Source organism: Coprinopsis cinerea (genome assembly GCF_000182895.1).
Source record: "Coprinopsis cinerea okayama7#130 chromosome 6 map unlocalized cont3.6, whole genome shotgun sequence".
In the NCBI taxonomy this organism is placed as follows: domain Eukaryota; kingdom Fungi; phylum Basidiomycota; class Agaricomycetes; order Agaricales; family Psathyrellaceae; genus Coprinopsis; species Coprinopsis cinerea.
In genome coordinates, this window is record NW_003307539.1 from 1,047,388 (window position 1) to 1,060,192 (window position 12,805).

At 51.4% G+C, this 12,805-nt stretch overlaps 5 protein-coding genes across 5 annotated transcripts; 2 read left to right on the forward strand and 3 right to left on the reverse strand.

The window, feature by feature from the left end:
• Window positions 1–63: 63 nt before the first annotated feature.
• Window positions 64–1,857, forward strand: CC1G_10312 (hypothetical protein; the record flags this gene model as incomplete). The annotated part of the gene is made up of 6 exons (XM_001837839.2): window positions 64–207; window positions 279–345; window positions 403–453; window positions 504–546; window positions 600–723; window positions 776–1,857. The coding sequence occupies exons 1-6, from the start codon at window positions 132–134 to the stop codon at window positions 1,855–1,857; spliced, it is 1,443 nt and encodes a 480-aa protein (XP_001837891.2). The 5' UTR covers window positions 64–131.
• A 255-nt stretch (window positions 1,858–2,112) lies between these two features.
• CC1G_10313 (hypothetical protein) lies at window positions 2,113–3,389 on the reverse strand (the record flags this gene model as incomplete). Its single annotated transcript, XM_001837840.2, has 4 exons — window positions 2,113–2,414; window positions 2,480–2,681; window positions 2,749–2,803; window positions 2,878–3,389. 4 exons carry the CDS (start codon window positions 3,387–3,389, stop codon window positions 2,113–2,115), a joined length of 1,071 nt encoding a protein of 356 aa, XP_001837892.2.
• Window positions 3,390–3,774: 385 nt separating this feature from the next.
• On the reverse strand, window positions 3,775–6,277 carry CC1G_10314 (capsular associated protein). The gene is made up of 6 exons (XM_001837841.2): window positions 5,767–6,277; window positions 5,569–5,712; window positions 4,888–5,519; window positions 4,475–4,831; window positions 4,177–4,400; window positions 3,775–4,117 (listed from the first exon to the last, which is right to left on the reverse strand). Exons 1-6 carry the CDS (start codon window positions 6,232–6,234, stop codon window positions 4,038–4,040), a joined length of 1,905 nt encoding a protein of 634 aa, XP_001837893.1. The 5' UTR covers window positions 6,235–6,277; the 3' UTR covers window positions 3,775–4,037.
• Window positions 6,278–8,953: 2,676 nt separating this feature from the next.
• On the forward strand, window positions 8,954–10,616 carry CC1G_10315 (GDP-mannose 4,6-dehydratase). The gene is made up of 7 exons (XM_001837842.2): window positions 8,954–9,050; window positions 9,115–9,142; window positions 9,194–9,300; window positions 9,358–9,885; window positions 9,940–10,075; window positions 10,132–10,230; window positions 10,281–10,616. Exons 1-7 carry the CDS (start codon window positions 8,960–8,962, stop codon window positions 10,414–10,416), a joined length of 1,125 nt encoding a protein of 374 aa, XP_001837894.1. The 5' UTR covers window positions 8,954–8,959; the 3' UTR covers window positions 10,417–10,616.
• Window positions 10,617–10,758: 142 nt separating this feature from the next.
• On the reverse strand, window positions 10,759–12,520 carry CC1G_10316 (GDP-L-fucose synthetase; the record flags this gene model as incomplete). Its single annotated transcript, XM_001837843.2, has 10 exons — window positions 12,277–12,520; window positions 12,141–12,211; window positions 12,052–12,083; window positions 11,709–11,923; window positions 11,536–11,610; window positions 11,413–11,471; window positions 11,214–11,345; window positions 11,063–11,142; window positions 10,908–11,007; window positions 10,759–10,850 (listed from the first exon to the last, which is right to left on the reverse strand). Exons 1-10 carry the CDS (start codon window positions 12,441–12,443, stop codon window positions 10,759–10,761), a joined length of 1,023 nt encoding a protein of 340 aa, XP_001837895.2. The 5' UTR covers window positions 12,444–12,520.
• Window positions 12,521–12,805: the final 285 nt, after the last annotated feature.

Genomic DNA, 12,805 nt, shown 5'->3' on the forward strand with positions numbered 1-12,805 from the left:
CCGTTCGACCCAAAAGGTCAGGGGTGGACGGCGTGTTGTCACCGTCACCCCCAACTTTGTCTGCTCGTCGCGACCTGACCTAGTCTCGAGCTCAACGTTGTCTGCGTCGACGACCACCGCCAGTCCACTCAATGTCGCTACCAAACAAGCTCACCTCCGAACGCAACCAGAAAGCCCTTCTGGAATTATGTACGAAGCCAGGAAACGGTAAGTAAGGGTCTTTGCTGTTCAATAGCGAACAAGGCTGATTGATCTCGATTTCTGTTATGCTTTACTAGATATCTGCGCGGACTGCAAAGCTAGAAACCCAAGATGGACGTCTTGGAACCTTGGAATATTCATCTGGTGCGTGATTGTGTTGCAGTCGACGCCAGGCCTGCTGGAAATTAACCGGGATTGTAGCGTCACCTGCGCTAGCATTCACAGAAAGATTGGTACTCATATCACCAAAGTGTGAGTAGCTTATAGACTGGGCCTAGATGATCCCTGACCCGAACTTGCAGAAAGAGTGTTACAATGGATATGTGGACAAACGAACAGGTCGAAGTAAGCCTGCAATTCCTTCTGACACCACATGTCCCGTCTAATTTCAACCTTAGAACATGAGGAACATGGGTAATATTAAATCCAATGCTATCTTCAATCCCAATGAAGTCCGTCACCCACCGCCTCCCGACCTCGAAGACTCTTCTCGAGATAGCGAACTGGAGAAATACATTCGTGGTACGTGTGCCTTCGCAGTTTCTTCGGAAGACTCAACTAATTTATCATTCAGCCAAATACGAATATAGAAAATACGTCGACAAGACTGCCTTTGTAGCTTCAAAACTGGGTCCTTCTCGATCTGCATCATCTATCACACCTAGGTCCGCGTCGACCCCAATACGGGCATCGACTCTTCCAGCCTCCTCTTCCTCAACTACGAGCTCTCAGCCAAAAGCGTCGAATCCTCCGCCTCCTCCCCTCCCGTCATCATCGCAGCCTTCGACAAACCGGCCTCAGCAGACGCGGTCGGTATCGCAGCCCCTCGTTTCCCAACAAGCTGCAAAGCCAGCAGCGCCTCCCCAACCGCAGAAACCTCAAGGAGGAGTTTGGGATGACCTCATTCAACTACAGGACTCGAAACCAACTCCAACACTCCCACTTCAATACTCCAATGGCTTATCAACCCCTGGCGCGGGCATGTCAATTGCGATGAACCCAACGGGGATGGGTTTCCAACAACAACCTCTATCAGCATTCGCCACCGGCCAATTCACACCCTCCACGCAGCTAACTCCCAGTTTCCAACCCCAGCAACAATCATACGGCCAACAGTTGTTCGCGAACCAGCCAACCGTCCAAACCCCGGGTGGCATGTCTTCCCCCATATTCCATCCGCAGCCTCAAGCTGGAGGTCTGCCCCAACAGCAATCGTCCTTCCTCTCCCCATCGCCATCCATAATGTCCGCACCCGTTACCCAAACGCAGTTTATGACCCCAAGCCCGAGCCAACAACTCCTCTCGCATAGCCCTCAGATCCAGACAAATGGGGTTGGGGGATTCATGACGCCGAGTCCTCAACTCCAAATGGGAGGAGGTTTCAGCGGTGGTGGTGCGATGAATGGCTTGAGTCACTCCCCCGCGCCGATGATGAGCATGACGCCAACTGGTATGCCCATGCAGAACCAGTTCGGAGGGTCTATGATGCAACAGCAGCAACCGTTGCAACAGCAGGGGACTTCCTTACAGGCGTTTTCGCAGAGTATGATGTCCCCGGCGCAGTTTTCGGCTGGGATGATGAACGGCGGTCAGGGAGGGTTTGGGAATTCCTTCGGAATGCCTCAACAACAGCAGCAGCAATGGGGAACATTTTGACGACTCCCCATAGTTGCAGCGGTTACTTGCGTCCCAAGATTACAAACGACGGCCATGCTCTCCTAGGACCTGTTCCATCTAGTTATTCCTTGCTATGGTATGCTTTCTGTTCGTTGCTCAGGGTTGTTGATCTGGATCTTTTGCGTTGGATCAAGGATGTATCGTAATTATTTGGGTAATAACGATTGACTGACTTAGATACCTGATGAAAATGGCTACCAATCGTCAAGACGAAGAACAAAACTTGAAGCGAGACTACACCAAATCGCTGGGCAACGTGACACACTCCCCTCCGTTGATTCGCCCAGACTTGGCTTGACATAACGTTCGTTGACGAACGAGCTCCTCGATTGCGTCTTCGTCCAGAGACCCGTCGCTACGATCACGAGCATGGTCGCCGCCCTCGCCCATTACACCGAGAACCTGGATAACAGATTGTCGAGCAACGTTGAGAGCCGCTGCTAGGATATCCGACCGTCTCACTCGAGGGCCCCATATACTCTCCTTATACGCATCCACGAGACGAACTTGTTCAAGCTGGAAGGCTGGTGCATTGCCTGAGTGTGTGAGGCGTTTCGTCACGCGTCTGCATAATAGATACCCACTGCAATTCAGTACTTACCCGCTAGTAACACCCCAGAAGCGACCATGGTCGGACTAACATGCGTCGCTTGACCTATGTAGACCCTCCTCGTCGAAGGCGTTATCGGGAGACCAACAGCCTTCGGCCAGTTGGATAGCTCAATGTGAGTGAGCTTGAGTTCTTGGAGGTTGGTGAAACCGTGGAGGGCTTGGAAGAGGTGTGGGACTGCTTGAGCCACGATCTACATATGTAGTTTCAGATGAGCTGGAACATTGCCATACTAGACAGGTTAAATGATAAGCGCTCACAGCGATAGAGAAATGGTGAGGCGGGTCGGGCCCTGTCCATATGAACTTGGTGGGGCTGCAGAGGAAGGGTATTAGTAAGTACAACGTACAGGCATGCTGGAACCCGACGCGAGCAGGCGATAGACGCACTTGACGAGTCCCAATGCCAGCCTAATCATCTCCAAGTTCCCATCCCTCGTATGCGAGTAACACTTGAGATGTAAGGCGTCTAGTTCGAGCTTTGGATGAACTTGAAGCACCTGCGGGCTCTCCCCCCCATCATCGCCCGGGTTTAGCCTGAGGTACATGAGGAATAGGCTATGCATCTTGAAGAACAGCTGTGCCTTGACATCGTTAATAAAGCTGAACTCGACCGTACGCGGTCGGTAGGGAATGGGCCGTGTCCAAGACTGTCTGGTCGAAGACGATGATATCGACGAGGTGGACCCCATCTCTCCAACGTTCTGATCACCCGCAAACGTATATAGAAACCTATCCAACTGCGTTAAAGAGTAAAAGCCCAGCCGTGTATAGAGTTGTTTCGTCCCTATATCGTTGAAGGTAGAACATGTCTGGAGGATCGAGGCGGGAGAAGGGTGCAGCGGAAGCGCGAAAGAGATGATGTCTTCCAGGATTTCTGACGGAAGGTGGTTGATTGACATTGTCAATGCCCTACGGCGTCAAATATGTTGACCTGGTAATGGTGAGTTACAGGGAGACACCGAGTTACGAAGCTGAGACAATCATTGGTCAACGTGCCTGCCCTAAAGCAATTAGGCGCGCGCGTAATCCCAGTCTGAGTTAATGAATAGGGGAGCCCTTTCGATCTACCACGATAACCCGGAAATTGGGTGGATATTTATACAAGGGTCAAGGACACATGGTGGCCTCGTTCGTCAACGAAGAAAACCAGGAGCGCGCAGCTCACCGTACAGGCACAGTGGCCTTGCACTTGCTAGCGAGGAAGCGCCAGCCTCCCGCTCACCTTTACCGACGCCACTTCGGGTCTTCTTCATCTTCAACGTACACGGCAAGGTCAATTACAAGAACTTTTTGTTATGACTCTATCCGTAAGCAAATAGGAGCATAAACGACATATACATGCAACAACACCGTCAATGACGAGTCTAGCCAAGTATTATTAGTACACACGAGGAGCACGATTAACTACTATAAGTAACAGCCAGGCCGAAGTCTTTGATATACATTAGATGGATGATGCATTTTCCGCACTTGGGACGTCTATGTGTAAAAAGGATTGCAAAGCATCGAAGCACTCTACCGCTGCTTAGAGGAGGTCAGAATTTGTATCATGAAGGCACATAGTTCATGGAATCCCGATCGTCTGCCCACAACCTCGCCCACTCGAGGCATAGCCTGTAAACGTACACTAAAACCGTCTCGTATCAGCACCGACGGAGAGGCAGGTAGTCAAATGAAATAAATCACCTTCCATGTCCAGCGTCCGTCCCATGGTCCGCTTCCATTCCTTACCAGCCTGCGCGATCTTCCTAGCTCTCTCGTCTTCTGGCCACATGCCAGCCCGTTCCTCCGGAGAGAACAGCGCTAGACTCGAGTTGACGCGGTTTAGCATCGACTGCGTCGGCCCGTTGAAAAAGGCGTAGATGTTGTAGATCTCCTTGTAGGTCGCAGATAGCGGAACAAAGTGAAGCCTAGGAGGAAAACCGAAGTGAATTAGCATTAGCATGGATGGACGAACGGAAGTCAAACCACCCGCATGACGTACCAGGGCTGGATCCAGTCGGAGAAGAACTCGGTGTAGACGGTGGCTTTGATTGGTACACTGTCGCTGGCGAGGAAGGCCATGAACCTGCCACTATAGCTCATCCCATCGAGATCGACGAGGTACTTGTACGACCAATGTTCGCCTAGTGGAACTGGCTCTGCGAACCGGTGATCCTTCATCAAAGCCTTCAAGCCACCCGGGTACAGCCCTGACACCTTGACAAAGGCGGCGTCCATAATCTCTTCGTTAAGCGTAGAGATTGGGACTGTGACGGTGGCGAGGGAAGTGCTGTTCGGCGGATGAGGGAAAGTAACGGTGCGAGGGGTGTCGGAAGTGTCAGAAGTCATGCGAAGGAACCTAAAGGGTCGTGAGCCAGGCGGTCTTTTCCTCCTAGCGTACGAATGACGACGTACCTGTGTCGATGGTATTGAGGCGAGAAGCCAGGCGGATGGCTTCCCCCGCCTGTAGTCGCACCTCTCCAGAAGATCTTGTTAATCTTCTCCTCCCATGGTTTCTCCATCTTATCAACGGGAAGCAGGACCTCTCGCTCTGCATCCCAGCCATACGTGTACCCCTTCGTACTTCCGTAGTAATAATGGCTAGGAATCCTAATATCCATGAACCCCTTCGTCCTCGCGGGGCTGAACACAGGATACAGCACCGGAATCGATCTCCAATCCGTAAAGAAGTGTCCTTGAGTGTAATGCGAATGCGGGTGTTCGCAAAAGTCCAGATAAGCAGAGGTGCCTTCGGCAAACTCAAAGTCGGCATTAGTAGAGACGTTGGCTCGAGAAACCTTCTTCGCAAATGGGTCGCGCACTGATGCGTAGAGGCGACGAGCTGGCGAATCCGGAGAGCATGTTCGACGCCAGGCTTCCCAGACGTTTTCATCCCCCCGCCAATCTGCTTGGAAGGGTCCCCCGAGCATTTCTTCGACGCCGCCTGAGGAATCTTGTCGTGTGAGGTTCGGGTACTGCTGGTGTTCCCAAGGAATAAGGACCCGTCCTTCTGCTTTTGCGTTGATAGGGAAATCCAAGTCCGGAAGCTGACCCATGGTTAGAGTATTTACCTCAAGAAGCGCTATCATTACTCACCGTATCCGCGAACTTGCCCATCATCGAGCGGAACCCTCGAGCACGGGCGCTAACTTCAGAATCCTGGAAGCCCTTCTGCACATTCTCGACTGTGATGTGCCCATTTCTGACACGGACAAGGTCAATAGACGGTAGTTGGCCAACCTAGTATGCTAATGAGCGCCGTCATCGTCCAAGACAGAGGGGCGGAGAACGTACCTGAGCGACTCGCCGACGAATCTCCTCACCTGGCAACTCATAGAACGGAGCCAGGTCCTCCATCAAGATATCGTACTCGTCGACCATCTTCACGTCAAACCGCTGAGCAAATTCCCACCACTTGTCGAAATTCTTGGGCGGCTCGCGTTGATAACGTCGTCTGTACTCATCAACAGCTTCAGACAACGTTTTGCTCTGCCTTGCCAACTTTTCGTTAAACTTGCGCTCTGCCTCGTCCATTAGCTGTGGTATTGGATGGGAGTACTGTTTTCCTTTCGTTTTGTGCGATTTGAACCATGACCGCTTGTCGCTCGTCGTTGAGGGTGGTTGCTGGAGGTCGTCGAGGTCGTTGAATGGTCGTTGCCGAAAACCGGTGAACCAGAATACGAAGAGGCAGACGGAGAAGAGGGCAAAGAAGACATGGTTGGGCTGCACGCACCGCAGGCCCCTTCTAAGCCGGAAACTCATCGCTGGCCGTCGTCGTCGTTTGTCGTTGACGATTTGAACGACGGTATGAAGGTAAAAGCGGAAGACTGATCTATGCCAAGCCGCCGAAACAGGAACGCCATAATTATAATCCCTTGCCCGTCATTCAAGGACGGTTGCGGCAAAATCGAGGTCAATATCAATGATCCATCGCGCAACTTCATACTAGATGTGACCATGAGTGGTGGTAAGAGTAGGAAAGTAACCCTTGGAAACGGACTATAGCCGCCAACTTCCCGTGATTTTGCCAAGTAGCCTTTCCTTGACCGGATCGTATTGAAAGGGGATAAGGCTTCAAAGGAGAGAACCAAAATAACTGGAGGAAATTACAGGTGAAGTATATAAGAAAGTGTATATATATATGACTAGTCGCCATGATAAGGAGCTATGACTTCGGGAGGATCAACGATGATATTTATCGAATGAGCGCTAGTCCGTGACAATACAGTAGCCCCCTCAAACCCGCAGATGGACAAGTGTATGGTTATAGTAGAGAGCGAGTCGAAATAAGTTTACATATTATTTGACTCCAGGGAGGATTGGCGCTAGCTGGGATCGAGGCCACCGTGAATTCACCGAACCAGGGGTGAAAGCACTAGAGCTGTCTCTAAAGATAAGCCAGGGGTCTCCCATTAGCCCTCTCGTGCCACAGCAAGGAAAGTCTATAGTCATGGAAATAACCCGAAGGGCTCGGTCCAACGCAGATTGTCACCCAGAGTTCAGGCGCCGAAATAGCCAACCTGCGCAGTCCTCTGCAAATGTGGGTGAGAACCAAAGGAGCCCTGTTGGGAGCGGGGCGGAAGAGCTCGGCCTTGCCGTTGTGGAACGCCACAGTCCAAGAGAAAATCTCCAGCCATATTTCGGGAGGGAGATCGAGGATCGTTGTTCCACGAAAAGGGTCGCAGATTTGAATCAACGGGGGCACATCTATTTGGGTCGGAGGATGTATGGCCAGGCCCGATGGCAAGAGAAATTCTGTAGGATTTACCGACTGGAAACGTGTAAGGTCGCTGAACTCATCGAAGGCTTGATTCGCGCAGACATAGGGTGTTTCTGGCTCCCAGAAAGGCCTTGACACCTGGTTTAATCCCCCTCGTTTTAGATGGAATCTTAACAGCTTTAATTCACCCACCGTATTTTGACCGTCTAGTTCAGATATGCTCAACAAATCACGAGGGAGGACCGTCCCCTTCCTCCCTCCCAAGTTCCCCGCCTGCCATTCATCACAACCTCGCTTTCGACTATAGGACGGCGGTTGCTTTCCCCGCCGCTTCGCCTTTCGCAATGCTTTCAATGCAATACAAAAAGCTTGGAGTAGCGGACCGCCTAATGCCAGGTACGCTGCTGTCTGGAGTCGCTCCCGGGTCATAGGCTGCATTCGAGAGGGTGGTCGAAATTCATGCTCGATTGGGGGAATGATGTTTGTCGAAATAGACTCTGTATTTGTAGTTCCTGGGCCCCCACAGCCGTCGTACAAGCAAGAGCCTGTCCATTCGCAGCGAATTTCAGCAGCTGTTCAGGAGACACTCTGTCTGCATTCTTGTCGTCCAGCTATTGTCCTTTCAACCCACAGCCGTCCGTCGGGGAAGAGTGCATCCACTAGTGGTGACCTCCAGCTGGCCCTCAGAGGGTCGCCTGCATTCTTGTCGTCCCCACATCTGCCAGTTCAAGACAGAGGGTATCGCCAGCGGTGGGTTCCAGCTCGCGCTGTTTCCGTACTTCCTCGAGAACAAGGACCGACGTAAAGCAGCCGATGTTAATATGCACAGTTGCAGAGAAGGTGGAAGAGAAGCGACATCTTCACGAAATTGTGCCGAGCGATTAATTGGCCTTTCAAAGGCCCCTGTCTCGTGGTGGCCTCCGAGCAAGGGGTGAGCGCACAGAACCCTGTTGGGACTTGGTCCCTAGGCCCTTGATGGTCAGGGAAGCTTTCCCTCAAGTGAAGCACCTGTTCGCAAAGCAATCAGACATGCGAAGCACAAGATCAGGGAACTGATACCGTATGAATTTCGAACGTCAAAAAACTGGGACCAAGCATGGTGTCACGGCGCTTAAAGAATGATGTTTCAATGATCTTTGCGAGTCGGCGTTTCAGTCTTTCCGCCGTCGAGCCAGCGCTTGGAGGAAGCGTCCTGTTGCGTGGGCGTTGGCGACGCGATCCGACATGGGTCGTGCAAATGGTCTGGACAATAAACGCGACCGGGCATCTCGCTGTTCTATCGCTCGTGACCACCGCGACTACAGCCACGAGATGGATCTGGTCGACGGAGAGGCACAGTTTGGGCAGGGTGAGAGAAAAGATGGACGAAGAACAAGGACAAGTTTTGGTATCACTGTCAGCGTTCTCGGCGGTCAGGAATTGATGTGCGCACACGGTCTGTCGTCGGCGGGCTCGGTGACCTCTTGCTCTCTCTCGTCCCATCTTCCTCCTCAACGCCACCCACGCCTTCCAGAAACTCTCGAGATTGCTGCATCAGAAGGCGAATATTCTGTTCACCGCCTTGACGAAATCGTGGAGAAGGACCAGGACGTTCCCCGAACAACGACAAGGTGGTAGGAAATAGGCGAGCTGCACCAACGGAGCAGATGCTAACTGTCAGTTCAGGTCAACCCATCGATCGTGTCCCACGTCATCCCTCCGCTATAAAACCCACAGAACGCCCTCAATCCACCTTAATCCTCAACCACAACCATACCCACTAAACCAATGTCAATCGTCGACGTCCCCCCGCCTTTCGCCCAAGTAAACCTCCCGCCCGTCGAGGAATATCGCAAGCGTAAAGTCGCACTCATCTCTGGTAAGTCGTCCTCGTCGTTGTGTGGAAGAGAGTTGGTCGTTGACGCGTCGGACGACGCCTCCAGGGATCACTGGGCAAGATGGATCTTATCTGTACGTGACTCATTAGCCCGCCATGTGAATCGCGCTAAGCGAGACTCGCAGAACCGAATTCTTGCTGGCCAAGGGCTACCAAGTCCATGGTATCATCCGCAGGTCGTCCAGTTTCAATACTGGTCGTCTCCACCACCTCTACGAAGACCAGCATGAAAGTATGTCTGGTGCTCGATGAAAAATTATTACCCCGCCTAACGCCAGTTTATGTCCAGGACCGAATAAGTTCAAATTGCACTACGGCGATTTAGGCGATAGCACCAATCTCGTCTATATCATCGCCCAAGTCCAGCCCACGGAAGTTTACAACCTCGGTGCTCAATCTCACGTCAAGGTCTCTTTCGAGATGGCAGAATACACAGGCGACGTTGACGGCCTCGGGACTCTTCGCCTCCTCGACGCTATCCGTACATGTGGTCTTGAAAAGCACGTCCGCTTCTACCAAGCATCCACATCCGAACTATACGGAAAGGTGGTCGAAACACCACAGAGCGAAACCACGCCCTTCTACCCTCGTTCCCCTTATGGTTGCGCCAAGCTGTATGCCTACTGGATTTGTGTCAACTACAGGGAAGCGTATGGTATGTTTGCGTGTAACGGTATCCTTTTCAACCACGAGAGCCCTAGACGGGGCAGGACCTTCGTGACGAGGAAGATTACCAGGGCCGTGGCGGACATCAAGTTGAACAAACAATCTTGCCTGTACTTGGGTAATCTAGACGCTTTGCGTGACTGGGGTCATGGTACGTCCACCACCTTTTCCACACCGCCCTACCTTACGTGAACACGCCTATCAGCCCGTGACTATGTCGAGGGGATGTGGTTGATGCTTCAACAAGACAAAGCAGAAGACTTCGTCCTGGCCACTGGAGAAACCCACTCAGTCCGCGAGTTTGTCGAAAAGGCGTTCGCTGTTGTAGGCACGAAGATAAGGTTCGCATTCGTCGCGTTGCTACATTCGAGGCTTCATGCTAACTTGTGTGACCCAGATGGGAAGGCAAGGGTGTCGATGAGCATGCCATTGACGTTGACACTGGCAACGTTGTAGTTCGAGTTGATCCCAGATACTTCCGACCTGCCGAAGTCGAGTGAGTCTATCTCTCTGGTGGCAACAACCAAGGTTAACCTCCACCTTCAGCTTGCTGCATGGTAACCCCGCCAAGGCTGAACGCGTTCTCGGATGGAAGCGCAAGGTAGACTTCGACAGCCTCGTCAAGGAGATGGTCGAGGCCGACCTCAAGGCTGCAGCTAGCCTCGTCGAGGACCAAAACTAGTGTAATGATTTGTACAGTTAGCATTCTTCGCGATTCGTCACCACCTTTTTGGGCTCGATAATACACGGACCACCATTTTACCCACTGTAGTAGTAATTCCCCCATGGCCGTTGGTATTTGATTAGGATTACATTGTAGATTGTATAATAGGTCGCATAGTCAACCCAGTCGAGGGTAATTATAATAGCGTATGCACAATGTGGCGCAAACTTTCCCCCTCGAAGTATAAAAAGTCCATCAAAATCCCTAGTATTACAAGTTGGTTGGTTCGAGTTGTCTAATAGATAGTCTATGGTCGCCAAGAAGCCCGTGCCCTTCAGTAATTTGAATCAGTCTATAAAGTTACGCGGGTGGCTTCGATTTGATTTCTTTGTTCAAGCCCGTGCGTGCAGTGTCGTAGTTCTCCAAGAACCATTTGGCGGTGAGATCCAGAGCTTTGAGAATGATCTTCATCAAGGACTGTTACCAATGGATGTAGAATGAAAACTGACCTTGCTGGAATGGAGTGAACTCGAAATCACCGATTAGAGAGAGCAGTTTCTTATTCGACGCGGGCTTGCGGAATTGGCCGTCAGCCCTTGAGGTGTCGAACTGTCATGGCGGGTCAATGGGCAGCACCGAGTGATCAGTGAGGTGGGAGACATACACTGTATTCGCCGTTGAAGTCCATAGCTTTGACAATGGCGTCCGCTACCTCTTTAATGCTCACTTCCTCATCTTCCCCCACTGATGCACAAAGCGTCAGAGGACAAGCATAACATGTGAAGAAATGAGGGAAGCAAGGACAAAATACGTACCAGATAGAATCAAGGGCTCGACATCATCGTACTCTCTCAGCATCCAGATGAAGAGTTTGGCGAGGTCGTAGGAAAAGATGAATTGACGCAGGGGTTTACCGCTTCCCGAGACTACGAAGGGTGTGCCGTTCTCTATTTGCACAAGTGGCATGATGAGATGAAGCGGTGCGACGGAAACAAGGAGGGGGATTATACGCACTCTTTGCGAGGTAGCATTTGTGCATTAGACCGGGGATAACATGGGAGTCTTCTAGGTCACTGGGTAGGGCAAAACGGGTGTTAGGTATTGGAGGGTGGAGATGGTTGGGATGAAGGGACGTACAAGTTATCGTGAGGCCCGAAGACGTTCGTAGGGATCGCAGACGTAAAGTTGCACCCAAACTCCTCCTTGTAGGCACTAAACGCGCAGACGAATTAGAACGTTGTTTCCGAGTAAGATACGGCTCGTATTTTCCCCGCCCGGACAACCGAACAACGAAACGACAGACGACTCACTGATTCTGAACATCCACCATCCTCTTCGCATGCGCATACCCAAAATTACTCTCGTGCGGCGGTCCATCATGGATCTTGGTCTCATCAAGGGGATACTCCACTTTATCCGGGAACACGCATGTAGAGAGACACGAGATGACTTTCTGCGCTTTGTGTTCGTAGGCCGAGTGCAGGACGTTGTCGTTGATTAGGATGTTATCTCGAAGGAAGGAGAGCTGTTGGATTGATTGGATGGTGTAAGAGGTTGGTAGGTAGGTGGCGGCGTCGTTGGTGGTTGGAAGAAGGAGGTAGGGAAAGAGGTTTGTTAATCGGGCGCTTTGGATTCACGTACAAGGTTACATACTTTGTATTTCATGTTCTTGAAGAGACCACCGACTATTCAAGGAAGACAACTCATTAAACTAGGTTCAGAGTTAGAAGGTATTATCCCACCTAGAGCAGCAAGGTGGATGACATGCGTAGGGTTGTACTTTTCGTACAACTTGCGCGTCTGTGCGGGGTCCCTAATTCAAACCGCACCGTCCATTAGTTTTCACAGATAGATAACGTAGTAACCACAGCGACGCACCTCAGATCCCCTTCAGACGAGCTGGCAAACACCCACGTCTCACCAGATCGTTTGCCAAATCTCGAGTTCTCTGGTTCAGTCTCGATAACATGTTTAATGGCGCTTCCAACGAGACCTGTGCCGCCTGTGACGAGTATCACGGCGTCGCTGGAGAGTTCTCTGGTCATACTGGGTCGATTTGGTCTTGCACTCGTACGCTATCTGGCTGCTGTTTATATGAGAACTTAAGGAAGAGGCTGACGATGACGGCGGATGTTGAGAGCGAGCAGCTGCTTGCTTGGATCATGGATTTCGCTCAATTAGATCCTTTCCCACGCCCCTATCGGTGGACGTCACTGGCTGACCGCGATGATCATCGACGAGAATGAATGAATGAATGAATGAAAATCATATTATAGTCCTATCGGGCGGTGTGCCCTAGGCGGACTTTACTTGTACTACTCTAATTATCTAGTTTAACGGTGTTGTGTTCTATCGACCACTCGCGTACCCTCCCACTTTCGCCTAGGCGAAGGTGGTTAAGCACGAA

Bases quoted from the DNA above. Each gene is read 5' to 3' on its own strand.
- CC1G_10314 (XM_001837841.2), bottom strand. From the start codon at position 6,234: ATGAGTTTCCGGCTTAGAAGGGGCCTGCGGTGCGTGCAGCCCAACCAT. The intron at 5,713-5,766 runs GTACGTTCTCCG...TTAGCATACTAG, and splicing joins TTCGTCGGCGAGTCGCTCAG to GTTGGCCAACTACCGTCTAT. The intron at 5,520-5,568 runs GTGAGTAATGAT...ACCATGGGTCAG, and splicing joins TGGGCAAGTTCGCGGATACG to CTTCCGGACTTGGATTTCCC.
- CC1G_10315 (XM_001837842.2), top strand. From the start codon at position 8,960: ATGTCAATCGTCGACGTCCCCCCGCCTTTCGCCCAAGTAAACCTCCCG. The intron at 9,886-9,939 runs GTACGTCCACCA...CACGCCTATCAG, and splicing joins TTTGCGTGACTGGGGTCATG to CCCGTGACTATGTCGAGGGG. The intron at 10,231-10,280 runs GTGAGTCTATCT...CTCCACCTTCAG, and splicing joins TTCCGACCTGCCGAAGTCGA to CTTGCTGCATGGTAACCCCG.